Here is a 27,178-nt window from a genome sequence, read left to right on the forward strand (position 1 = left end):
ACGCTCGGACTAAGGTTATAATTCTGTAAATGTTCTTTGTTTTTACGAAATGGAACTATAGAAGACCTGGACCATCTTACCCCAGCCTAATTTGCATTTACATTTGTTTTGCCGATAAAGAACAGAGACGAAGAAGACGAAAAATATGCCGGTTTGGGATTTTGCTTAGGCTTAGAAGTTGTGTGTAGCTGGAGTGTGGTTGCTGGAGCACTCTTACAGTGTTGCCGGATTAGTGTTTGTGACTTATATTTGCTGGCCTTATGTGGCCAGCCTTTTTGTCAGTCATCACTACTTTAGTGCATTTTGCATGTCACTGAAATATATTCAACGAAACTATGGCAAACATCCAGCTGGATCGGATTTTGTTGTTGTACACGTCATTATGTGTTTCGTCTGCAAAGGTCGAATACTTTAGCGATTCTGCATTGTCCTAATCACTTGAAAAGAACGCCATGTTGGTACACAAATACTTGAGTAATATCCACGCGCTTTATAATATACACGCAGGTAAACTTTTAGTAATGACATTCCTCATTTTGTACTAACGATTCTGCATTGTCCTAATCACTTGAAAAGAACGCCATGTTGGTACACAAATACTTGAGTAATATCAACGCGCTTTGTAATATATACACGCAGTTAAACTTTTAGTAATGACATTCCTCATTTTGTACTAACTGATTGTCCCCGGTAACCTGTTGCTATTTTTACGAAAGCCTAATTGTGACGCTGGCCACGTTACAATTACGCTGTACGTCGGTGAGCCTTCAAGGCCCAGCGTTCGGTGCGGTTACGTCACAGTTCTTGACTGAGTTACGTTACCGTTGGGTTGTTGCGTAGACGTCGCCGCCAGTGATGCTACGCTAGTTTTAGGTCACTACCGATACTGTGATGCTACGCTCGGTTATTTAGGTCACTATTAGTGCGGTTCGTAATAACCTAACGCAGTTTCATGACGGTCGAAGCAGTGCGTAACATTCGAACGATATTATATTGCGTGAAGATACTACGAGAGTATCGCGGTACCAACATGGCGACTTGTCAGGTGATTGGGACATGCAGAGCCGTTATTGGCTTCGTCTCCTTGTGGCCGGACATTTAATGATTTGTACACTGCAACTGATTATCCTTCAGAATTTGAACCATATTTTCTTTGAAGATGTATCATTGATTATGTCCGCGTTAATTAACGACCTCCCATTTTTTGGATATGACTGAGCTGTTGTGTTTGTTGCACTTTTTATATTTGCACCTCGTTGTATCATTTTTGTCTTTTTGTCGTTGTTGTCGTGCACATGTGTATGTGCATTCGTTGTATCATTTTTGTCTATGGGGGATTTCTTTAACCTGCGTGGACAGTAACATCCCGCAAGGGTTTCTCCCCTAAGTAGAAACCCACTACCATTGGCTGGGGGCTTGTCGTGCCGTAGTGGCTTTCCACCAACGCCAGTCACATTAATCACGAAGGTATTTTAATCCTATTTTATTTTTTCAGAAAGAAAGTTAAGACAAGTTTTAATTCTTGGTTACATTTTAGCGACTGCTGCTTTTTATTTTTTTTTTTTTAAATAACATAAAATAAACCGCAGTTGCTGATTAATGATTTTTTTCTCTAGGCGAAAAAGAAAATAAAGTGAAATCATAATTTTAATTTAATTGTTACTTTTACTACCACGGTCGACTATAGGCTCGATCAAAGAAAAAAAAAAAACGAAGAATTATATTCGTCGCGCGGGCCGCACATGCAAAACTCGCGTATTTTAATAACAATTTATTAACAAGACGAGAATAAGAACACAAACGGTTAAAACGGTAATGGTTGGTTGTTTTTTTGTTCTTAGCAAAAATGAAATTTACTAACACATGTAGGCGCTACCGAAAATCCAGGCATTCTATTTTTTCGCGTGTTTTATTAAATTTCCGAAACTTCCAGCGTCGATTACATATTTCTGATAATTTCGACCAAAAGGAAATTGTATGCATGTGAAACTTTGGTTTCAAAAGTTCGTTCACCCCGTTACTTTCCATGTGCTTTTCAGACAGTGAAACGACACCTTTATTTCTACCAACCATAGCTGGTGCACCGTCAGTCGTCACAGATACCAACTTCGACAGATCTAAGTTTAAATCCGTCATACAAAGCAAAAGCGCATCGAGAATAACTGCTCCCGTTGTAGTGCCAATCAGTGGCACCAAGTGCGCAAATTCCTCCAAGATATCGAAGTTAGAATTAATGCCTCTCACGAATTTGGCAAGCTGTGCAGCATCTTTAGCATTAGTGCTTTCATCAAGTGCAATTGAAAATAAAGAAACATTTCGGCACAACTGTGGAGCGATTGTTTTACGTCAGCAACATTTCTTTGATGCGTCGTGTAACTGTCCTGGGAGAATGACTGCCATTTAAGATTACGCTCCGTTTCTCTGGGCATACAATGTCAACGACCGTCAATAAACATATACTCGGTAAATATACGACTGGTCTAATATATAATATACAGGTACATAAGTGCTTAATAGGTATTTGCGCACACGTTAAGTTTGCCAGCCATAGCATGTAAGCCATAGCATGCAAGGTGTAGAAATAGTTAATATTTGGTTTAAGTTTGCAGAAAAGGTACATTGACTATATCATTAGGAATGCACGCAAGACTCTATATTTAATGCAGTCAATTAAACATAGAGTTAAATACATATTCCGTATTTTACATTTTCGAAAAAAAAACTTTTTTTTATGCAAACAGTAACAAATAAGAAAACAGTAACTAGATGATTGTTAGATGAAAAGTAAGCAAGTCGGCCTATTAATAGAAAAAAATGTTGCCTAGTTGATTACCAGTGCGCGTGACAGGCATTTTGATACATGGCTAGTCATGCATGATTGTGTGAGACAAGTGAGATGTATATAGCTTAGTACAAACGTAAATTAAGTTCAACGCACCGGAACGATAAAAAAAGTGCTGAACGATAAACGTTTAGTCGCTCCTGTATGGTCTATGTATATTTTGCAGCGTAGCCATATATAGGTTATATATAGGTTATAATAAATAGAGAACATTGTAAATGTTTTGCAATCTTCGCTACAGGAGTTCATATGCGTATTAAGATAATTTAACTTTTTATATTGTCCTGTTAGTATATATAGATCTTTAAAAAATATACAGTAGAGCTTGTTCACTGAGCCGTTAGTATGGCAGAACCTGAACAAGAGGCGATGAAACAGCTTTTGAAAAACTTTTTTGGTGGGGCTTTTAAAGACCTCGCGCAATTTGTTACGGATCCGCCTGATGTACAACCGTTGGTCGACTATTTTGTGAATGATGGTTTTATGCAACCAAAGTTAACTGAATGGAAAGGCTACAAAATGTACGGACAAGGTTTTAATGCAGACACGATCAAGTGGGTATATGAAAACTGGACACCGTGGAAAGATGACGTCATCGTTGCATCATTTATGAAAACTGGTAAATACAGCAGCAGAACAATGATTAAATTACATAAACCACGATAAGGAATGAAGTTCAACGTAATACCTTTCTGCTAAACTTAATTATTTTATCTTTTTTTTGAAACGGCATCATTACGGTATATAAATTTCATTACTTTGATGTAGGAATTTATCTATGTTCCCAAATCTTTGGCCTCAACAATATAGCTCTGGTTATAACTGCGAAAGTGCTATAAACGTATTATTGATGGCACCTATGGCATTCTAGGTACAACATGGGCAAAGAACATCGTACGTCAGCTCTACTTCAGACACGATGAAAAACTAATGGCAATGACAAGAAATATGGCAATGCCAACTATTTACCTTGAAACAGGCCTCCGTAAGTTGGCAATTAGAAAAAAACAAAACAATGTTGCTTTTATCCCCTAAACATTTAGCTGAAAAATTTGAACTACTGGAGAAACTGCCGTGGAAGAAACGTGTACTAGTAACCCATGTTTCTACCCCTCTTCTTAACTTAGAAAAGATCAAATCTGCAGGAGCCAAGGTATTACATCTAAGGTGCTATTCGATTTTTTTGGACTAACCCATTGATTTTAGATAATATGCACATTGCGCAACCCAAAAGACCAGATGGTATCCTGGTACCACATGACACTCAACTTGCCAGTGAACCCGAAAGCAACAAAGTATTTTGATATGTATCCGAAGGACTGGAACCAGTTTTTCGATTTGTGTTTTGCAGGTAAATTACATACAGTAGGGGGGGGGGAAGATGAGACTCCTTTTCACTCTATTTTTTTTATCCCGTTTAATAGTAAACGAGGACCATTCAAATATTTATAAACCCGTATTCCCACGACCTTTATAGACCACGCTGTTAACTGTTTAAAACACGAACAGGACACTTGGATATCATGTGCTAAAGGTGTCCCATCTTCCCCAACCCTACTATATGTAAAACATTATTATCAAAGCTTATCGAAGCTATCTCCGAAAATGACTCTGCCTGGAATACTGATAATACACTTTGAGCAATAAAAGTGTTTCGACTTGTACAGGCCATTTTTTTATGAGTTATATTATAGATATAGTAGATCGTGATAAAATGGGACGTATTTCGTTTTATTTTCTCGTCCTATTTAAAAGTAAACAAAAAATATTTACAGAATTATACAACCGTTACCTCACGAATCTTTAAGATCGTTGTTAATTGTAAAAACAAAGTTAGAAACTATATAGGTGATTATATGTGCTAAAGTTATCTTCTCTTACCCCACAGTATATTATGCAAACTTAAAGAGATGGTTTTGTGATCTTTCTCATGGTCGCAAGCCAACCGTTGTCTCAATTATTTCATTAAAGCTGGTTAAATCATAATATGCCCTGCAAAAAGCTATATGCACCTGTTTCGTATAGATTGTGGGGTAGGATAAAATACCGTTAGCACCTATATGTCTCATATTTTCTGATTGTATTTTAGAACAATTAACTACGGTTGTAGTGCATGTAATTCTGTAAATATCACTTGTTTATTCTACCAAATGGAACCAGAAAAGAGAATGAAAACAGGTCTCAGCTTACCCCACCCTCCTAGGGTTAGCAACTTAGGCTATTCGCCAATGTTTGTGTAGAACCACCATTTTACTGAGGCATTGTCAAATAATTTTTGTAATCGGCATTTGTGTTACGTATTACACTAACAATTATGTTTATTGTATATAGGTAAACAACTGCAGTGCAACAAGGAAGGGGAATGGTACATAGAGCATTTATTGTCATGGTATCCACATAGAAACGACTCAAACGTTCTATTTGTGTTTTATGAAGACCTGATACAGGTTTGATTTACCCAGTGTTGGTTTTACTTTAGGATAAGTTAATGAATAAAGTAAATTAATCGCTAATGTATTTAAAGAGAAAATACAATTTTCATTGTAACCCATCAGGAAAAATGCTGTTCGGAATTTTGTGTATAGTTTTCTCCTATAAGGGATTTTAACCTGTTTGCTTAATTACCAATCACAATTTAAATATCTTATTGGGCACATTTCTAAAAAATAAATGCCTTTCGTACACATCTAGTCAAAGTAAAAGTAAGAATTTATTCCTTTGCATAAACGTTTGTGAACTGGAAAATTTGCAAACCTCCTTATTACAGCTATTTGTGCTCGTATATTTTTTTATAAGTTTTGTTTTGGAAACTTATGTATGCGCTGTATTAACTGTATAATTATGCGGAAAGGATCAAGAAAAGGAAATCAAGAGAATAGCTGACTTTCTTGAGGTTGCTGTTTCTGATCAAGATATTTCGAACATTGCAGAAGAAACTTCGTTTGGGACGTTGAAAGCAAATAGCAATACCACAGAAAAGTTAGTTAACTTCTACCGAAAAGGTTTGTCTTCTTAACAAATATTTCCTAGTCCCAACATTTTACATTTTCTGTGTTGGGTTTATATACACCTCGTGTCCGTTTAAAAATACCAAATATATTACTTTGTTAGCATGGGTAGCAGCAGTGGAATTGATTCTGTGTATCAAGACGAGCGTTATGGTGTAGGCTAACACTGTTTTTTTCAATGTTGCTATTCCAGGAAAGGTCGGAGATTGGAAGAATTACTTTACTGTTGCACAGTCGGAGAAAATGGATGCTATGGTTAAAGAAAAGCTGACTGGCACTGATATTAAATTTATTTATGAACTGTAGATATATGGTATTGCGGGTAAAATGGGATGCAACTGTGGGGTTGGCAGTCACGCTTTTATCTAATACTTTTATTCAAGTATGTTTTTTTACAAAGCAATATACATTTTTTACGGCATGTGTTATGACGACTGTCGTTTTGTTGCCAATTCCCTTCTCTTTCTATAGACTTAGAGTCGACCAAATGAGTATATAGCCTAGGCTATACTGAAAATCATTATTACCAAAACATGTTATAAATTCCAAGTAAAGAGTTCTCCACCTACGTTACCTGATAACCGCTGAACGTAATTACTCTAACCCGTATAACAACCAACCTCAAACCAAAAACTCCTAACTACCAACCTCTAACACTTTTAAAAAACCTAATCGAAAACGTACCGAAGGATTTCTTACTATATTAATTTTGTTTTAACTTCTATAGCAAAAAGTTAATAAATGAAATTTGGAACTGAATAGCGAGTTGCAGACATAAGTAATTATCTCTTATCCTCCGCTAAACTGATGTTTTGTAGTACTGTACTACAACCGAAGTATCCAAGTACTAACTTTGCTGCAACCAAGATATTTAGTTTCAATTTATTCGTTTATAAACGTTTCTCTGTAAAGAACCTATCATGCGTGACCACAATGTGATGTCCTAACAAAAGAAACAAACTGGAGCAAAGAGCTGGACTACCGTAAGAGAGTACTATGGTTAGACGAAATAGGATCTTTCTATGACCCCTAACGTGCTCAACAATTGTTGAATAAAAAAAGGTCCATACGCATATGACCACTTACGTGCTCAACAATGGTTTAATGAAAAAAGGTCCATACGGATATGACCACTTACGTGCTCAATAATGTTTCCATGTCAGCCAGTAGTCATAGATTTGAGTAAGTAACGTCTGGTATATTAAATTTATTATCACGTTTTTGTTGTATCGTTTGAAATTAATCAATTTTCTTACAACGAAAATCCAGTTTGTGGTTTACACGCAACGGAAATAACGTTCAAAATTTGTGCTGCGTGTATGTGCAGAGACACTAAACCAAATCATTGTTCTTCAGTATTTCTAGTGTCTGTTTCAGAGCTTACTCAGTATTTTTGTTAGTTTTTTAGCATTTAATTAGATGAAGTGCACTTAAAAGTTAACATGTCGGACATCAAAAGTGCGCTTCTAATGGAAGCGGAAGCTATGCAAAGAATGAAGAAAAACAGAGATTCGACATTAAGTGAGTGAAAAAATTAAAAATGTATATTGCTCTATCAGTTTGTTTATTGGTTTAAAAACCTATATATGTTTTGTAAAAGTATTATCAAAAATAACAAGCCGTAAAAACACAGCTGTTGTTGTGGGTATTGTGTTCTACAATAAGGCAAAAAAAGTAAATTCCACCCTCCATTTGTTTTGATATATACATAACCTTAAAGCTGCAATCTTTTTAACAAAACTTTTCCAACAGGGGTAAGAGGAACTGGAATAGTAAACCCGATGTGTGGATTACAAACCACGTCCACCAACCACCAGATATCGAACAAAACTTCTAAATTAGACGCCCCAGATTTAATGTCATTTAACGATGCACTGCCTTCATCAGGCGACACAGATGATTGGACTGCCTTTGAAAGTGGTGTTTCATCCAAGATTGGTGTTACATCCACAAATAACGATTTCAACCCTTTTTTAATAACATCGAACATTAACAACCAAGCGTCTCAACCTCAGAATATATTCTGGTCCAACTCAAGCACATACCACAAGACTCTCAGTCAGGTCAAGTCCTTTCCCAATATTAACCCAACGCAAAACTTCACCCCAACTCCTGGACGACCTGCAACTGCATCACCCAGTAATTCATCAGAAGACATGTTTTTTAAAACCACCTCAGTGGACTCAAGGGTAAAACCTTTTCCTGCGGTAAATTATCGAAATAATTCAACTCAACAGTCCATGGATTTAAACAACTGGAAAGATTTACATAACTTGTACATGTTGCCCAGAACTCAAAGTTTTACCCATCAGCCTTTTGAAAGAAGTAACCAGGCATCATTCAGCTTACAAAACCCAAATGTTTTGAGTTCTATTCAAAACAAAGCGGCTTTTAAAAGGCCAGCTTCATGTGGAAGCTTTAATGGTTTAAGACCAGGTTCATTCAGTGAGAATGTTACGTATCCTGCTACAAACCCATTTTCAACAGCAAACGGCACTCAACTTAATTTCCCAGAAATGAAAGGTAAGTTTGTAATGTGTCAGCAATTAAACTGGTGTCATTGCCGATTTGGTTTACAGTAAATGTATTGTTACTGTAAATTTATCATGCTTAGTGTTGTCCCAATATTAGATATTACAAAAATTGACCCAAGTATAAATCATTAGTTTCCAATATAAACATCAGACATAAAACCAAAGGTCATGTTCATGTACTCATGTTGTATAATTGTTTTATTCTTCTAGTAGTCATATACTGCTTTACAGTATAATTGTTAAGTTGTTTACAATTGTCAACATTACACTTACATTTAAAAGGCCCTAACAGCAGAGGATAAATGTTGAACCAAACACTGTTAATATGTTTTAGTTGTAAGTTAGTAACGTAATAGTTCCATTACACATATATTTAGTTTGTGCATCGTGGTTTCCTGCAGAAAAGGTATTTCCTGCCCGCTTTATAAACCTCAAACTTAAATGAATGGTATCTAGCTGTATTGTACAGCAAGCCAATAAAACATGTAAACATTACCAAGTTACGTAATCTTAAATTGAGCCCAGTGACACTTGCTAGTATAATTTAAGAGACAATACGATTGAATGTGTTTCATTGGCAATTACCATTATCCATGCTGTTAGCACTATAACCTGAAATAAAATTTTAGTGTTATTACTCTGGTTCAATAGGGGTGGGTGTGAGAAAACAGTTTAATATTCTGTAAATTGGTGGTTCATATTCATTGTTATATATATTTTCTTAAAACAAAATATAATAAAAAAAAAAAGTTGATAAAAAAAATAAAATTGGTTGTATAAAATTGGTTGTACAAACAAAATTACTTACAGTAAATCATTTTGTTGGAATGACTGTGTTATAGTAAGTTTTATATTTGTTTCGAAAAGTTGTGAAAGATTTGATTTGTTATTTTAAAATGGCGGAAATTTCAAGTGAAGGCAGAACCAGAACTACATTTTTATAACATTCAAATATAATATTCCCCAGACCCCTAAACCCCTCGTTACAGGAACAGCATAAGTTTGTTATATAACAAGAACATGTTCCTTATTCACACAGTTCCATATTTTATTGTAACTTTTAATTTGTTTTATTATCACCCACAACAATAGCGATTGAGCCAGCAAAAACATGATGAGTTACAGTACAGGAACCGTGACCCTGGATGTTCCTTATTCAAACAGTTCCATATTTACATTGAAAATTTCAATTTGTTTTACAGCACCCACAACAAAGGTTCTTCAGCCAGCAGAAACAGAAGTTAAGGAACAGGTGGGGGGGTGGAGTGGGAATTACGATCACGTGTTTGACGACTGGTTTAAAGACGTGAAAGAACAAACCTCCACACCTGGTGTGTTTGATACAGAAGGAGTAAAGCAACAGCCCGATTGGTTAGAATGGGATCCTTTACACCAGCCAGGGAGTGAATGGAATTCAAGTAAAGGTAAGTTGGAGAAATATATTTATTTTTGTTTATGAATTGTTGGTGTGGGCTGTTTTACTCCAATAGTTCAATGTATGTACTTCAACTTAGCCTTTGGATATATCTTATCAAGTTTGTATTTATTTACATCACATGTAACAATAGTAGTCATTTATAATGCTTTTCTACAATTCTACTTCTGGTTTTCTGGATAACAATGTTAGCATAGATTTTATTGAACTAAAGTTTCATCTCAATCTGTCATGCAGCTTTTGTTTGACTGCTTGTGCTACCAGTTTAAAAAAGTTTAAAAACTTATTCCTTTGAATACCAACTTTAATGTCAATGTTATTAGATTAAAGTTAAATCCGACAAGACAACACAACTCTATTAAAATTCATGTTAAATATTTTGCGAGAAAATAAATAAGTCTGATCAGTGAAATCTGTAAAGCATACTAACACTTTGTATGGTCTGCTGGTGGTAAAAGACCAACTCAATCTAATTTCAATTATCTTTTTATAGACGCCTTAGCTCCAGACGCAAGTCCAAGTGCCAATGTAAGTGATCGAAATACTTATCAAACGCTCAAGCTATTATCAATAGCAGTGGGTGACAGACATGCCTGCAACCCTTTTCAGTGACTCGAGCGTTACTTTAGGAAGTCATCAGGCAATTGTTAAGCGACACAAATGTTTTCTCCAGACTGCTGTTCCAATTCAAAAAGAATATTTGTTATTGTTTTTCAGACTTCTCCTTCCAAGGTTCAGAGCATGTCACCAGCCAGAGAGAGAGGTATAACAGTTTTATTATTTGAAATTTGAGAAACTAATTTACATATTAGCCCCTTATTTGTTTAAAAGTTGAAAATTTGAGACTTCGTCCCAAGTTTAGTAGTCGTTAAAATTTATGGATGGTCAAACTCACCTTTGTTTACACAGACATGCTTAAGCTTCAGTTCCTGAATTTAAATTTGAATTATTGTATAGTTTAAAGATTTTGATTACCACTATTATATACTGCAGTAAAACTGATATATTTGTTAAAAATTTGCGTTTTATACAGATATTTTTGGTCTTTATGATGCTGATACACCAGAGGATGACAATGTTTCACCAAACCTGCCACAAAATGAGGTTTGTAAGACACATATCTATTTTTTTAACAAGTTTAACTTTTTTATAGGTACAAATATATGTTCAAATGCACAATTAATAGTGTTTAACCATTAGAAAGTCATTATATTTTCCACCATAGGAAATATTTTTATAAACAACATTTTAAAGTTTAAGTTCACAAATTTTCACCAAGGTAAAATTTTTTTTATTTTTTTTGAATTTAAAAACAGGAAGTAAAGGAAACCTGGAATACATATATATAGTTAACAAGGGAATATTTAATAATTTCTTGCTTTTTACCAGGTTTCTTTAGTAACTGAATTAAATGTGGATTCTGCAACCGACCTTGAACGTTTTGCTCACATGGTGGCGCAACTGAGAGCGGGATTCACGCACCTCGATCAGTTATGTAACCCTGGTCATGTGGTGGGGCTCATGGTGCAGTCGGACCATGCAATAAATACAGGAGGTAAATAAATGACATAGGATTTTAAGTTTTTATTTCCTGCAATTGTGTTTAAATAGTATTTTTATCAGACCAATTTTATAAAAATTCTTAAGTTTTTTAAAAATAGTTTTTTATAGAAAATTATGAGTTTTTTGAAAACAGTTTTTGTAAAAGTTTATGAGTTTTATAAAGGCAGTTTTTTATAAAAAAATATGATTTTATGATTTATTTTTATTTTTAGAAAATTTCACAATTGTACATATACATATAATATGTCTTAATCTTTCTAACATTGCTTCATGCATTCATGCTAAAAGTTCTTTGTAATCCCAATAGATCGTCAGCAAGAGGATGATGATTCTACAGTCAGAGTGTCAATATCAGCAGATGGAATTACAGAACCTGTAACTTTTGAATGTGACAGTAAGTACACACATACAATACAATGTGTTTTTTTTTACAAAATATTTTTTGTTCCCCCTTTATGTGTTTTCTTGCCTCTTTTAACAACAATTTTAGTTTTTCCCATAAAAATAGTTTGATTTTAAACAGGACTATATACTTTATTGACCTGGCCTAACATATTAGTATATTACTATGTGTTTCAGCATGTTCCTAACCCCTGCTTTGCTTAATAGAAACACACCCCATTTAATTTGCACCATTTTATACATGTTGTGTTCAGTATTCTGCCCTGTTTAGATACATCAAATGTCAGAAAAGCCAAAAATGCCTAAAAAGCTGTTTTAAAATACCTAGTGTAAAATGGTTGACAGCAATTTATATACTCCATTTAAAACTAACGGCAGTTCGCTAAAATAACGTATCTATACCGTTACCCTTTTTTCCTAGAATAACCGTCACATTACATATAATATGACACCAGTGAAAATACGTACCATATTAACTGTTTGTTTATTTCTTAGTAAACTCATCAGTGGAACATATAGTGAGCCAGGCGCTGTGTATCGCATATGAAGATATATCTCTTGTCTCCACTGATGACTATGCATTTAAAATCATCGGCCGACAAGAATATCTTCTTAGGTGAGCTAAGAAAACACATTGTTTAGCTCTTTGTTTTTAATCCATTTTGATTTGTTTTTATAAATCTATTTAAGGTCTATAACTGGATAGAACTATTATTGTAGGTATTTATGGCAATATAAATATATGCATTATTTGCTACAAGCTTACAACTTTGTCTTTGTGCACATTCTCACATGAATATAGTGTATTTGAGTGCAGGCTTTAAATACATTTGATTTATTTTTACTTACCTCCTAAAATTTACACATCAGACTACAATACATGCCATTGCTTTTTAGATAGGATTCCAAGCCCAATACCACACACCCCATTGGGCAAAATATGTCATGACTCAAGATCTAAATTTAACTTCGTCCCGGGAGATATTAACAGTTTAAATGTTAGCATACTGAACTCAATTTTGGATTAAAAACTGTTTTCTTGGCAAAAGAATAAGAAAATCTGGTGTGAAGTCAGTTAAATAACATGATCTGACATATGCTATGATTATTACCTTTATTTTTGATTATTTCTGCATTTTAAGTTCTCAAGTATATCAAAACCTTTAGAAGTAAAACCCCTTCACATTTTTTGAAAGTTTTCCGCATATAAATCAAGGGGATTTTCTTTTTCCACAGCAAAACCCACCTAGGTATGTATCACTACGTGCGTGAGTGCATTAAGTTCGAACAAGATGTCACGCTTGAGTTGGTTCACAAAACGAACATCGACCATTCTTTACGCAGAACTGTGAGTCGAAATTTTCAAACAAAATTCTTGTGTTTTTTAAAGCCTTTCAACTTTATATAATTGCATTATTAATAAAAGTTTTTTTAGAGGTTTTTAATTTGATATAATTGCATTATGAATTAAAATGTTTTTTAAAGGTTTTTATTTGATATAATTACATTGTAAAATAGAATGTTTTTTTTAGAGGTTTTTAATTTGATATAATTGCATTGTGAAATAGAATGTATTCTTATAAATTTTGCTAACTACAATGTACAATACTGCATAAAATGTCACGCTATTTTTAGGATTAAGTTGTAGAATTAAATACCAATATAGTAATATGATACATATTGTTACACATATTTCTATGTTCACTTCAAACTTTTCATTAAAGCCTGTCTTTACTGTATTTCCCACCTGTTTTACATTCAATAATTTTTTTTTAATTTCATGCAGCCATTTGTAAAAGTAAGTCAATTAAATATATAAATATAATCTAATGTTAAAAACATTTTTTTAACATTGTAAAAAAACTAAAAATTGTTAAAATTAACCTACTAAAAACTCCCAGCACGACGACGACAACAAACAGACAGTGATGAAAGAATTTCTCTCAGAGTTAGGAAAACCATCGACCGTTCTAAGCAGGTTGGTTGTTTCTAGCTTAAATTGCCTGGTTGCAAATGTCAAATGTTTAACTTTCTTTGTTTTACCAATAGAGATGATATTCAGATTCTTCTTGATGCTTTTTATAAAGAAGCAGAGAAATTGTTGGATCTTGTGAAAACTGTAAGTTTTCTTAGACAATTGTTTGGTGAAACTGTATTTATATGTTCATATGTTAACTTGACAGGTATTTTATAATTCATTTTAATTATTTTAGGTTTTAATCTAATGAGCCCAAATCCTAGGTCTTTTCACTTTTCCGGCATGTTTTGAACCAAACTCATACAAAACAGAAAAAGGCAAAAAATCCATGCGATTTTTGTATTTGTGTGTATTTGTGAAATTATTATCAAGAAACGAAGAAAGTAATATTTATGTTTTAATTTTCTCAATCATATTAATATTTTATTACAATTTCAAATTTGTTCCCCAGGAGCCTGGAGAAGCAGTGTTGACCCAACAGTGTGACCGCCTCATGCAGACAGTCAAGGCAACATGCTGTTCATTTGGATACCTGGAAACACTGGGCATCACTGATGCTGCAAAAACACTGTGGGGCGGCGTGCTACAACGTAAACCAACTTCATCAAAACAAGATGATGGACTTGGTAAATACAAATTATTGTTACATGTAGATTTAGATCAGTGAACAAACTTGAATTTCTTAGAAAGGGATGAAATATATTTATTGTTATTTAGTTCAAGATTTAAAGAGTACATTTGCGCCTTTTTTTTCGTCTAAAATCTCGCTGTGTGAAAGTTCAATTATTTTTTATTATATGGTTTAAAAATGTTTAATTTCATGCCTAATACTTGGTTCATCAGAAAAAGCCTTATTAAGAAGCATTATATTATAGTGGGTTTACAATTTGCATTTTATGCGCAAAATAACAACCTTCAATAGAAGTACTGTATGTGGTATACTCAGTACTTAAAAGATCATGGTATCCATCACATAACTTATAGGTGACCATTATATAACTTTACGCTTATTTTCTTCCAATTAAATGTAAATATGTTTTTAACTGTAAGCGTGTCTTAACAACTGTTGTTTTATCTATATCCTGTGTTTTCGTTAAAATGTTTCTAAATCTTCGCTACCGTAATCGAAGAGACAAATAAAAGTTAATATTGTCATTATTATTCACTTTTGCTATAACCTGATGAATTATTCTCCCCTTCAGTAATAAATCTTTTCACCCCTGGTTTAAAGAATGAAAATTAGCATTTTTTGCAGTTCATGATTTGGTTAAACTTGATCAGCCCAAGCAAGAAAATAAAGAAGATTCTCCACATGTACATTGTGTGCGTGCTGCATTAGAACAACTAACATCTGTACTGCTTGATATTTCACAACTTTACTGTAAGGTAAGATGGGCGTTTGTAAATTTTGTCCAATAAAAAATCATTTTTTTATTCTTTGATTTTATTTTTAAGAAAATAAAAAGATTTCTGTTTTGGCTGGTTTAAGCTAGTTTGTATGCGCTTATGGGGTTAAATACAGTAAATATTTATTGAATTATACTTTGCATTATTGCAAATCTGTAATTTTATATACATTCAAAAAGTTAATGTTTACCAACACAAATAAATCACATTTAGGGTTAAATAGATAATATAAAAACACAAAAATAAATAAAATATTAAAAAAGCACTGAATTAGGGAAACCATTAACAGTTCTTAGCACACTATTTAATAATCACTGGAATTCCTGTTTTACACTTAACCTATTTACAGGCATTTGAAGTTGATGCATACTCGTTAAGCAATAGTTTAAACGCCACCCCTCCCCCTAAAGACAAGATAAAGTCAACTCAAGTAAAGGATTTGTACTCGGTGCATATTATGTCATTACATCGCTTTCCTAAACCATGGGAAACTCAGTAAGTTGGAAAGTTCTATTTTATGTAGATGGAGTTTTTTGGCATGCACACCAGGGCTGGGAGTTATACAGTTGACTTATTACTCCAATGCTGACGTATTAAGAAGTGAATGTAAAATAAATCAAGAACATTTGACTGACCATTTACTGGGTACAAATGCTTATTTAACAAAGTAAAAAAAAATATTCAAAACAATTAAAAAAAATTACTTTAATTAGTTAGTTTGTAAAACAAAATTTAAAAGCGAAAAAATACTAAAAAAATACCAAAAAAATCGCAAAAATGAAAACTATATTCCCCACATAGGTTTGAAGACTTTCACATAATATGTCATCTTTATCATGGTGAAGAAAAACTAAGTTCAAACAACGCATCTACAAAACCAACCTCCATTAATAAGAGTTTTTATCCAAGGGTAGTCTGGGATACCTGGTAAGTACCTAATAACAATTTTACAAATAAAAATGAAAATCATGAATGAATCATAAAATGTACAGTCAAAAGCATTTATCTAGCATTTTAAATTAGTATTTTCATATTTTGCTTTGTATTATTGCTATAACTGGCACTGCTTTATTTTATTACTGTTTGATATGGTGTAAATTTATTAAAAAAATGTGTTTTCTTAGTTTTATTTATAAGCCATTTCTGTTACAGAAAAGCTAATCTTTAAAAGTAACTTTACCTAAAAAAAATTGAGCTAACAGTAATTTAATTTTTAATATTCTGCCAAAAAATTCTGACTGGAAATATTTTCTGAAATTTCATAAATAAAAAAAAAATTCAAATTACTGTAATAAACATTTATAAGTTATCATATATCTAACTTTCCAGGGTTGAATTTGATATCCGTGTATGTGATCTTCCATTAGAAACCACCCTTCGTGTTTATTTACATGGCACTGTATCTTCTGATGACAAAGTCACGTCACGACCTTTATGTTGGCTCAATATTCCTTTGTTCGATCATAGAAGGTAATTGCTCTCTTTTTCCTGATTATTCTTGGCATTTTTTTCGTTACGTTATTTTTTTTATATGTTGTAATTCATCTGCTGGAAAATGTTCACCAATCTAAGTTTGCATGAACTCAGTCTTTAATCCCATCGGATTCTATTTGGATTAAGTTGATTAACATAAAAAATGTTATCACATTTGACATTTCTGTACTAATTAGATTGTGTTTCAATAAGAGACTGACAATGTCTTTCTTATAGATTTTGTTGGATTTGATTTTTGTCCTTTATTTTTCTTAACTCAAGATTCTTACAATTTAATGACTATCATTGCTAATTCAACTTTTTTCGTTTAAGTTTTTACATTTCACTTAAAAAGTTTAGCATTATCACATTCATAATATCATTTTTCTCAATAGAATTCTGCGGTACGAAAGTTGCGTTTTCGGAATGCACTCCATGTCAAAACTCCGACCGAAAACCCGAGGTGCTTTTCACGGTCCACTGATTTGCTCCGATGACATCACAAACATCGATAATCCGATCCTCCTCCTCCAGTTTGCGGAGGAGAAAGATCCAACTACGTGTGTAGTTCACTCACAAGTGGAGGAACATCAATTGGAGTAAGTTACGTTTTTTATTTATTTACTTTTTCTGTTGTTATTGGTACTAGGCACAACGTAAACTGGTTGGTATAATAATTTAAGATTTATTTACTAATTTATTGCATTTTAGTTTTTGTTTAAAAAACACATGCAGGTCTTGGCGCAATTCCCTGCAAAAAATAATGTGAAAAATATATTTTTCCCCCCAAAAAAAAAATATCTGAACTACAGTGCTCATACATTCCAGTTTATTTCTGTGTACATTGCTAAAACTTAAAAAAGAAAAATATATTTAATTTTTTTTTTCTAGACCGGTAAAGTGGCAAAATTTAGAGTCATTACAGCAACCAGATGCGCTTCAAAAGGTGCTGGGTCACGCAAAGCTTACAGTAGGACCATTATGTAACTTATCACCCACAGAAAAGGCAGTGCTATGGAACCACAGGCATATAATTGGAGCCCCAGATTGTGCTACAGCATCAGGTATTGTTTATCTTAACAACAAATACTAAATTATGAATTTCTAAGCTAAAACAACATACAAAATTAGCATGGAACCAAACTTATAAAATGATAGCAGGGGTACTTAAATCAATTTACAACATTTATTTGTTTATAATCCAAGACTGTATTTTATACACCTCATAAAACAAAACATCTTCAACGTAGGTAATGGCCTTTCACCTTTAATTAAATCCTGTCTTTTTGGATTTAAATATTTCTAAATCTTCGCTACCGTAATCGAAGACAAATAAGGTCCTTATTAATTTAATTAAACTTTATCCCCACAGGTGTTGGCCTTCCATTATTACTAAGGTGTGTTCCAACATGGTCACCATCTTCCCCCCACCCCAAAGCAGCTTACCAACTGCTTTCATCGTGGCCACAACGACCACAACCTGAAGAATCACTTGCTTTGCTATCTGGACAGTAAGTTGTGGGTTTTAATGTATAGTTTGGAAGACACCGCTAGTTTTGAATATGTGGCGCTTTTTTATGGTTTATATTTAAGGGTTATATTTGTGGGTTATATTTAAGGGTTATATTTATGGGTTATATTTAAGGGTTATATTTAAGGGTTATATTTTTATATATGCGCCCCATTATTTATGGAATATGGGATTGTTGTGGCTTGTGGGAATGGGGGTACAGGTATTTGTGTTTTGGTTGTTAATAGACTATGTGAAGAAAGTGCTGTCTTTTGTACTTGTTAACAGTTCTATTATGTTATCTTTTGGTCAAACTTACAAGTTTTTAAAACACCACTTTGTAATTTTTCTTTAGTTTCTTTTAACTTTTTCTTTAATTTTTTTTCTATTTTAAATTTTTTTTTTATTTAAATGAGTTTACAGTAATAAACCCATAACATTTCCATTTTACTCTTACCATACTAACATTTATATTAAACTCTTAGTTTGTTTCCAAAGCATAAACCCAACCAAAGTATAACCTTTATTATTTCGCAAATGTTTAAGTAAATTAAAATTTGTGATGCCCCCCAGATTTCCGGACACTCGTGTTCGCACTGCTGCCATCCGGTGGTTGGAAGCTGCAGAGGACATGGACATCGTCTCATGGTTGTCGCAACTTGTTCAAGCTCTTCGTCAGGAGCAACACCATGACTCTCCTCTGGCTCGATTGCTCCTCCGGAGGGCGCTAGGGAGCGTGAGAATTGCTCATAAGCTGTTTTGGTAAGAATATGTGAAATTAATTTTCTAAAAAATATATTTTTTATTTTTTTGTTTAGTAATTAAAAATATCCTAAATATTCTTTAAGGAATTAGGTTTTAAAATCAATGTCTTGAAAATGATTAATTTTTGTTGGGTACACTACAGTCTACAGGCAATATTTTTTCAAAGTAATAGTTTAAATTAAATAAGATATTAGTGGGTCATCTGGTATAAAAACTGTTCCGCTTCATTCCCTGATGAAGTCTCGCCGTATGGCAGATGAAACGTTGGAAATACACTACGTTTTTATACCAGATGAGCCACAAATACATTATTTATACTCTGCCTGGTAGCAGAAGTAACAGAATATTGTTTAAATGATTAAAATCTAAACACCTGCAACTTTTATTTTAGCTTTTTAATGCCTTTTTTCCCCAGGCTTCTTCGAGAAAATAAAACTGACGAATTATTTGGTCCTCGGTACAAAATTATTAATGCAGCTCTACTGACCACTTGTGGTTCGGCGCTTAAAAAAGAATTTGACAAAGAAGTTTACTTTCTTAAAAAAGTTCACCGGTATTTGCCTTTTTTTTTATCCATTTTAACATTTTTTTTCTCTGGTTACAGACTTGACCATTTTTTATGTTTAACAAATTTTATTTTTACAAAGTTTATTTTTTGTTTTTTTGTTTATTTTATTAGTAGGTTTATTTAATTTAATGTAAATAACTTTTATGCAGCTCTCTTTTTAAGTCACTTATAAAAAAATATAAACATAAACCATATACGTGTTTACAATATTTACCATTATCATATTCAAATTTCCAGTGTTGCCGAATCAGTTAAAGAAGCCAAAGACTCAATAAAACAGTCAACACTGACAGATGAACTCAGCAAAATCTCTTCACGCATTGGCGGACATAAATTCAGAGTTCCAACCAACCCAGCGTTGATAGCAAACGGGATAAATGTCAAGGTAATGGCAGTGACTTCAGTAACAAATCAACTCGGGCCTAAATCCTAGTTCCCTGACAGGCCTTGTAGCATAGAATACACCTATATAGCATAGAATAGCAGTGATTTTAAGAGAGGCAAAGACAGTCATCAAATTTAAATTAAATTCATTACATTACATAATAAGTCTTGCATCACTGTAAGGTTAAGGTTAATATAAAATAATTGCTCAAGCAATATAACTGGCTAAACACGCATGTGTTAAATCCACTAAAATATATAAAGTCTCTGTAGTTGTTTTCCGTTTTTCGTACTTTTTATAAAAAGTACGCAAAACATTGTCATCTATGGTGCTTTAAACTGTGTGGTGTTTTACAAGGACCAACAATGCCCCAGACATTAGGTGTACAATGCTTGTTATGAGTGTTTTACCAGCTAATAATATTATACAGCACAAATACACTGCATTGGCAGGTTAAAATGAAATTTTAACTTGTTTAATTTTTAACATACAGGAACATTAAAATGAAAGCAAACCTGTTTTTTGCTTTTTTATTTCTTTAAAACTGGTTCCTTTTTACAGAATTCATCATATTTCAATTCAAACGCCATTCCTATTAAAATCTCCTTCATGAATTCTTGTAAAAACGGAGGAGAAATCAACATAATGTATAAGGTAATGTAAAATATGTTATATTGGGTGGAAGAAGATGGGTCGCCTTTCATTCTATTTTCTAATCCCATTTGGTAGTAAACCAAAAACATTTAAAGAATTATAAAACTGTGCCCTTACAACTAGCCTAGGCTGTTGTTGATTGTTTAAAACGTTATCAAAATGTTTAGTACTAAAAGTGTCCCATCTTCCCTAACCTACTGTACATTGCCTTTAACGAAACAAATCAATATTAACTGCAATAGGTGCAGAAGACAAGAAAATTTTCAAAACATGGCAAAATTTTATCATGATTATTATTAATTTAAAATACTTACTACATTGTGTGTTCTATGTTTTCAATTTTAATGTCCTCTTTATCTTCACAAAGGTTGGTGATGATATAAGGCAAGATGCTCTTACTATGCAACTGATACGTGTGATGGAAAACATGTGGCTGGCTGAGGGATTGGATCTTAGGATTGTAACATTTGATTGTCTGCCTACTGGACTTAACCAAGGTAAACTAATATACGCTTCATGTTTTAGTGTTTTTTTAAGCTTTGAGGGGACATTGTTAAAGTACAGTTAGATCCATAGTTGTAAAGCATAGAACCTTAATTGATAAATGTGAAAATTCAGTATACTTTGGCTCTGCTGGTATATATAGACACCTAACAGCAGGGTTTAACCTGTTTTAAGGTTTAGAACTGGGTACTTATATTGCAAAACATAGGATGTTATCCCAGTTTCAAAAATTCTTATTCTGTAATATTGCAATATTTTGACTTGGAACAGTTACATTGTGTAGTTTAGGTTTCTGCATTGGCAGCTATGCCGTGTGTATATGATGTATGCAATGCAATAGGTCAAAAATGTTAATGCTATTAAACAGTTGTAGCATGCTTTATTAAAAGACAGTCAGCATATATTTATAAAACTGCACTAAAAAAAACTTTAAAGCAGTCAAATAGGTTACAAATTCCAAACTCAAAACTCGTACTTCAACCTAGTTTTCTACTCGGCAGTGGCCATGAGGTCTATGAAAGATTAGTTTAATTAATGTACCAACACAATCTTTTAATACGACACTGAAAAAAACGCTAAAAATCACCATATCACTAGGTTTGGTTGAACTGATTGGAGAATCCAAGACATTACGTGAAATACAGTCAAGTTATGGTTTAACTGGAGCTTTTAAAGATCGTCCTATTGCTGAGTGGTTGGAAAAATATAACCCTACTGGTATCAGCTACGAGAAGGTGGGTAGCAAGATAATGTGAACTTGGTTAAGTGACCATGATACTGAGAACATGTGTGTGTATGTCTGCTTTAGATAACTGCAGGCTGATTTACAAAGTTGTTTTTTCATTCTTTCTTTTACGACATTTAAATGTCCAAAAAAACTTTTTTTTTTATAAACAAATATTTAGTATTCGTTTATAAGCATCCATCATAGCATTATTTAAAGACACACACTTTTCTAATAACTGCTGTTTGCTGTTGTTGCTACGATGCATAGCATTAGTAAAACTATTTTGGTTTTTGAATTCGTGTTTTGACTTAGAAGAGCTATTCCATTTTCTTTCCTAATACCCTTGTTAAATTATTAACATTTCCAATTTTTTAATAATGTTTTTATGAGAAGCGCTTTTTGTAATCTCTTCTAAAAATGTATCTGAATAAACCATAGTGCCAATGACCTTAAAATCTCAAACAGGCAGTTGAAAACTTTACTTTATCATGCGCTGGATACTGTGTAGCAACATATGTTCTTGGTATTTGCGATCGCCACAACGACAATATAATGTTAAGAAGCAGTGGACATCTTTTCCACATTGACTTTGCGAGGTTTCTTGGTCACGCTCAAATGTTTGGAAACATTAAAAGGTTGGTTTTAGGATTAATGTTAGAAATATAGTAAAAAGATGATGTCGTAAAATTTTTTAACACAAGCATATTAAACAATTGGCACATTTTTCACAATCATTTAAAGTAATATCGACACTAGAGATGTTCTTAAAATAACACCATCTATTTTTAGTTTACTGCCTAATACAAAACTACGATAAGTAATCTAATTGATTTTTTTTGTGCTTTTGTGATGTGCTTAAAACAACATGTTTTACCTAAAACGATCTATTTGTAATTATATTATAAATTTAAACAAAAAAGTTCCTAAAATTGCTTACCTCTATTTTTTGATAAATCATTTTGTAGGGATTAGTTAAAACAAAGTGGTTTAAGTTGTATTAAAAAATAATAACGGAGTCTGTTCCATTTTATGTGAATGAGCAATGGGGCAAGTTATAGGTTCTGCAATGTCTGCGAAAATTTGTACATTACCCTAACATCCAGTGCTACTGCATTCACATTCGCCAGACAAACGCCAACATAGTAAAAGTATAGAATCAAATTAGATACTAATTACGTTCACAGAGATCGCGCTCCTTTTGTACTCACATCAGACATGGCTTATGTAATAAACGGAGGGGATCGGCCAAGCTCACAGTTCCAAGATTTTGTTGATGTTTGTTGTCGAGCGTTTAACATTGTACGAAGTCAGTCGCATGTAATCATCAACCTACTGTCATTGGTAGGTGAAGTTTGTCATTTGATTACCTGTTTAATGTACAGTATTTATTGCTTTACGGTTATACAAAATTTGAATACATTTTCCTCAGTTGAAACTTACTAACTGGATTTTATAGTCAACCTATATTTAGTATAAGTGTGAATTTAATCATTTCATTTTGTAAAAACCTTTTCAAGTGAAACTTTCCAATCTTTTTTTAAAATTTTCAAGTTCATATAAAAATTTTCAAATAAAATTTTATCAATATATTTTATATCTCCTATTAATACCAGATGTTGGACTGTGGAATTCCTGAACTGAGCAGTAAATCTGATTTGAAATACGTGTATGACGCACTTAAACCTAACGCTGCTGAAACTGAAGCAACAACTATGTTTACAAGGTAAAAAGTTTTAACTATTTTTCCTGAAAGTTTTCTACACCTTGTGCCCGATTACGAGTTATCATTAATGTAACTTTGTATGTAATTTGCATGTTGGGGTATTTTTTTTTGTTTTTTTATGCATGGCCGAATTTGAATGTTCAAAGGGTCCATTTGGTTGCAATTGTGGTTCTGCCTTGTCTAAAAACATAAGTCCACAACGGTGGCAATGTTTGAACTTATATCTTCTGGTCTAGTGGCAGGTGCTCTAATCCATTTTTCCTCAAGTTTCACTAATGTCCACAATATTGGCTCCCTTGAGCATTGCACCTGCATCCTCTGGTCCAACAGCTATAATGACTAAACCACCACATCAAACGATAATCTCCTCTTTCCTGCATCCAGACTCATCGAGAGCAGTCTCTCCTCTTCCTTCACTCGATTCAACTTCTTCATCCATAATCTCGCCCAGCTCCGATTCCTCAGCAATGATGAGGATGACAAGAACACGCTCTCATTTGCTCCTCAGCTCCAGAGTCATCGGGATGAAGATGGCACCATCACCATGGCAACTGTGGTGGGATACCAGAAGCGATACAGTCCGGGAAAATATTACGTGAGTGGATTTACTTTGTAAATATATATATATTTCATTTTATTAAACTGGTAATTAAAAAAAAAATTATTATTTAATTCTTGCAGTAACTTTTATTACATGAAAAAAAACATGATAGAATTTGTGCAGGCCAAAATTTCTAATTCTGACGTCAGTAGAATTATTATTTTGTTTCAGATGTTTTGTGTAAAAGTAACACGTGAGAAAAACACGACCACGAAAGATTCTTACGTCTTCCGGACTTTTAGCGAGTTTGAAGAACTGCATCGTAAACTTTCCTTTGTTTACCCTTCTAAACTACCAAGGTAACTTTACGTTGACAGGTACCACCAGATTCACCAGTTATGCTTTCAGCTAGCTATGTTTCTCTGTGTTTAAATCTATGTGGGTGAGGTTTTACTGCTTGACCTAAAATTTAGGCAAGAGTTTTACTATTACCCTGACACTGAGGGTGCTGCAACATATTTTAGTGACCACTGGTTTGGAGCAATACTCTATAGCCAGTATTAAGCATTGAACGTGGTATCCTTAAGTATATTTCATAAATGCAATTTTTATTTTTTTCTAAGTTTATTATCTATCTAATAACCTGCAGCACACCTGTTAACCTTTATGTATTAAAACATAATTCTTTGTACTTAAATGTTAAAATTGTTTATTTTTGAATATATGAATTAATAAAACCTATCCTTGCATGGCAGCACAATATCATTGTAATTTTGAACATCCCTTATTTTTCAGCTTTTCTGACAGCGTTGTAGTTGGTCGCTCGCAAGTCAAGCAAGTTGCTGAACGAAGGAAAATCAAACTTAACTCGTATCTCTCGTTTTTGTTTAAATCTCAAAAAACCATTGCTATGGTAGGCTTTGTGAACTATTTATATGTACATTTAAAACTTAAGAATATATTATTAAAAGAGTAATTTTTTATACAAAAATGTGTTAGCAATCTTTCTAAATGCAGTGTTGGGTTTAAATTTTGGTTAAGGCCCTAAATCCTTCCTTTAAATTTAATATCAAAATTAGAAAATTCCTAAAATTTGAAAAAATCCCTGTTGTAGCCCTTTAATGATTGTTTTTTCCCCAGCATGACTTAGTCTACACATTCTTTCACCCAATCCTACGAGATGAGGAAAAAGTGACAAAAACAGTTCCAAAATCTCCCGATCTAACAGTCGGTGGTGAGATCAAAGTCTCTTTGCATTATAAGAACAACGCACTCTATATAATGGTCATTCACTGCAAAAATCTGGTATGTTATGTACTGTGGCAATTCTACTTTATCCTATATGGATGGAACTTGTTAAGAGACTGAGATTTGCCCTGTATCCCTATACCCAAACAATGATGAACTTTATTTTTCTATATATTGCGTAAAAATAAAAAGCAATGCATACAACTCATGCCCGATGACAATTTCCCATATAATTTTTTATTGTTTTATATTTTAATGGTTTGTTTATTATTTACTTTAGTACTCTAACTAAAAAACAACTTAACCTAACTTCTATTTTGTAGTTAATGATAAATGGAACCGTCCCTGACCCATATGTTAAAACTTACCTTCTACCTGATGCTTCACATTCCACAAAACGTAAAACAAAAGTGGCGAGAAAAACTCTCAACCCAACGTACAATGAAATGGTAGGTTATATGTTTACTGGTAGATTGTTTTTTTTTGTACATTCTGTTTTATGTCCTGTTAAGGTTGGCCTATGTACATGCACAGCAAACTTCAAAAGGGCTAAGTCCTAACCAAATCTGATTAATAAAATGGATGTCTTCAAAACTTTACGTTAATTCAAAAGCAATGCAGTTAAATTTATTTCAATCTCAGTTTCAAATCCCCTTTGTAGTTGATATTCATATTAAGAAACCAGTAATCTGCACAAATTTATACTAAAGCTACAATACAAAGAAATTATTACGCAAAATTTCCTCTAGTATTTGTAACCAATTTAAGCATACAACCAATTTTATTTTCCACAGTTGGTGTACAACATTCCACTTGCTGAAATCAAACAAAAACAATTACATGTGACTGTCTGGAACTATGAGAGTCTGCAGGAAAATGAATTTATGGGCGAAACCTCTTTTGATCTTTCGAAACTTGACTTACAGTCTGAATCTACAGCGTGGTATAAACTAAGCTCTGGTGTTGGGTAATGTCAACTAAAGTAGAAGTGTTAATCATTTCGTTTGATTTAATTTTACCTGTCACTAAATAATAATAAATTGTATAGTTTTTGAATATGGTGAACCCCAAAAAGGTTTGTCAGCTCTTAAAATGACTTCCCAACTTTTCTTGTGTATTCTTTAACATTTTGTTGTATCTTCTTAGTATATACTGATTTTAAAGATCTAAAACTATTACATAACTTAAACCTTAACGTAAGAACCAAATTAATCTTGTTATAATTGTACTTAGCAGGTCATTGAACTCAGACCAATGTCATTATAATATCAAGATAGGTAATCCACGCCTATCACCTGCAAAATTCATTCATTTTTCTCACTAGTACTCTCAATTCTAATGATCATCCAGGGTTCCAGTCCCATTAACATTACACTGTGCCGATTACAAATGTATTAACTATATGTGCTTATTGCGACTGTACATATCAAATGCACTTTTCGCCGAAAATTGAACCTAATGCCGTGCACGCCTTCCCGCAAAAGCTGGTATTGCATTTTTCTCTTTTAGCACTATATTCCGTTGTATTTAAAATTAGCAAATGATATTTCAACTGTTTTCTGTGTACACTGCGTGGCAAAAATGCCCAATGTTCTTTGCTGGCAAGATGATTTTCTATTTATATGATTACAATTTTGTGCAATCTTCTGCAATAGGAAACCATGTTGCACAGTTACTTTAGACTAGAGGACTGGCGTCTGCTAACTGTTTCTGTCTAAAAGGCGCGGCGTAGTTTACTATTTGCTTGTTCTTGTTCGTTCTTGAGCCGCAGGTTCTGGTATTACTTCAGTCATCAGAGATTTGTTCATTATGGACTGCTTATAATTCAAAGTGTTTCCAGAAATTTTATGTCTTTAACTCAATACACTATGATAGTAACGTGGGGTAAGATGGGACATCATATCCTAAAAA

The 27,178-nt window shown here is 33.3% G+C and overlaps 2 protein-coding genes across 2 annotated transcripts; both read left to right on the top strand.

Annotated features, from left to right (window-relative positions):
* The first annotated feature begins 3,102 nt into the window (after positions 1 to 3,102).
* Positions 3,103 to 6,609, top strand: LOC149733777 (cytosolic sulfotransferase 3-like). Its single transcript, XM_089881498.1, has 7 exons — positions 3,103 to 3,461; positions 3,714 to 3,827; positions 3,886 to 3,995; positions 4,049 to 4,193; positions 5,174 to 5,289; positions 5,694 to 5,844; positions 6,044 to 6,609. The coding sequence occupies exons 1-7, from the start codon at positions 3,188 to 3,190 to the stop codon at positions 6,154 to 6,156; spliced, it is 1,023 nt and encodes a 340-aa protein (XP_089737624.1). The 5' UTR covers positions 3,103 to 3,187; the 3' UTR covers positions 6,157 to 6,609.
* Positions 6,610 to 7,018: 409 nt separating this feature from the next.
* On the top strand, positions 7,019 to 26,942 carry LOC149733778 (phosphatidylinositol 4-phosphate 3-kinase C2 domain-containing subunit alpha-like). The gene is made up of 35 exons (XM_089881487.1): positions 7,019 to 7,371; positions 7,603 to 8,373; positions 9,587 to 9,808; positions 10,313 to 10,347; positions 10,537 to 10,582; positions 10,853 to 10,923; positions 11,209 to 11,374; positions 11,690 to 11,776; positions 12,280 to 12,400; positions 13,021 to 13,132; positions 13,686 to 13,762; positions 13,834 to 13,903; positions 14,214 to 14,388; positions 15,018 to 15,148; positions 15,519 to 15,664; positions 15,971 to 16,096; positions 16,499 to 16,639; positions 17,038 to 17,241; positions 17,534 to 17,706; positions 18,015 to 18,153; positions 18,726 to 18,914; positions 19,333 to 19,470; positions 19,723 to 19,870; positions 20,432 to 20,524; positions 20,892 to 21,021; positions 21,626 to 21,762; positions 22,221 to 22,390; positions 22,940 to 23,096; positions 23,369 to 23,478; positions 23,863 to 24,073; positions 24,251 to 24,378; positions 24,815 to 24,932; positions 25,160 to 25,324; positions 25,591 to 25,716; positions 26,062 to 26,942. Exons 1-35 carry the CDS (start codon positions 7,293 to 7,295, stop codon positions 26,236 to 26,238), a joined length of 5,289 nt encoding a protein of 1,762 aa, XP_089737613.1. The 5' UTR covers positions 7,019 to 7,292; the 3' UTR covers positions 26,239 to 26,942.
* Positions 26,943 to 27,178: the final 236 nt, after the last annotated feature.

Source organism: Ciona robusta, chromosome 7 (assembly GCF_009617815.1).
Source record: "Ciona robusta chromosome 7, ASM961781v2".
Classification (NCBI taxonomy): Eukaryota; Metazoa; Chordata; class Ascidiacea; order Phlebobranchia; family Cionidae; genus Ciona; species Ciona robusta.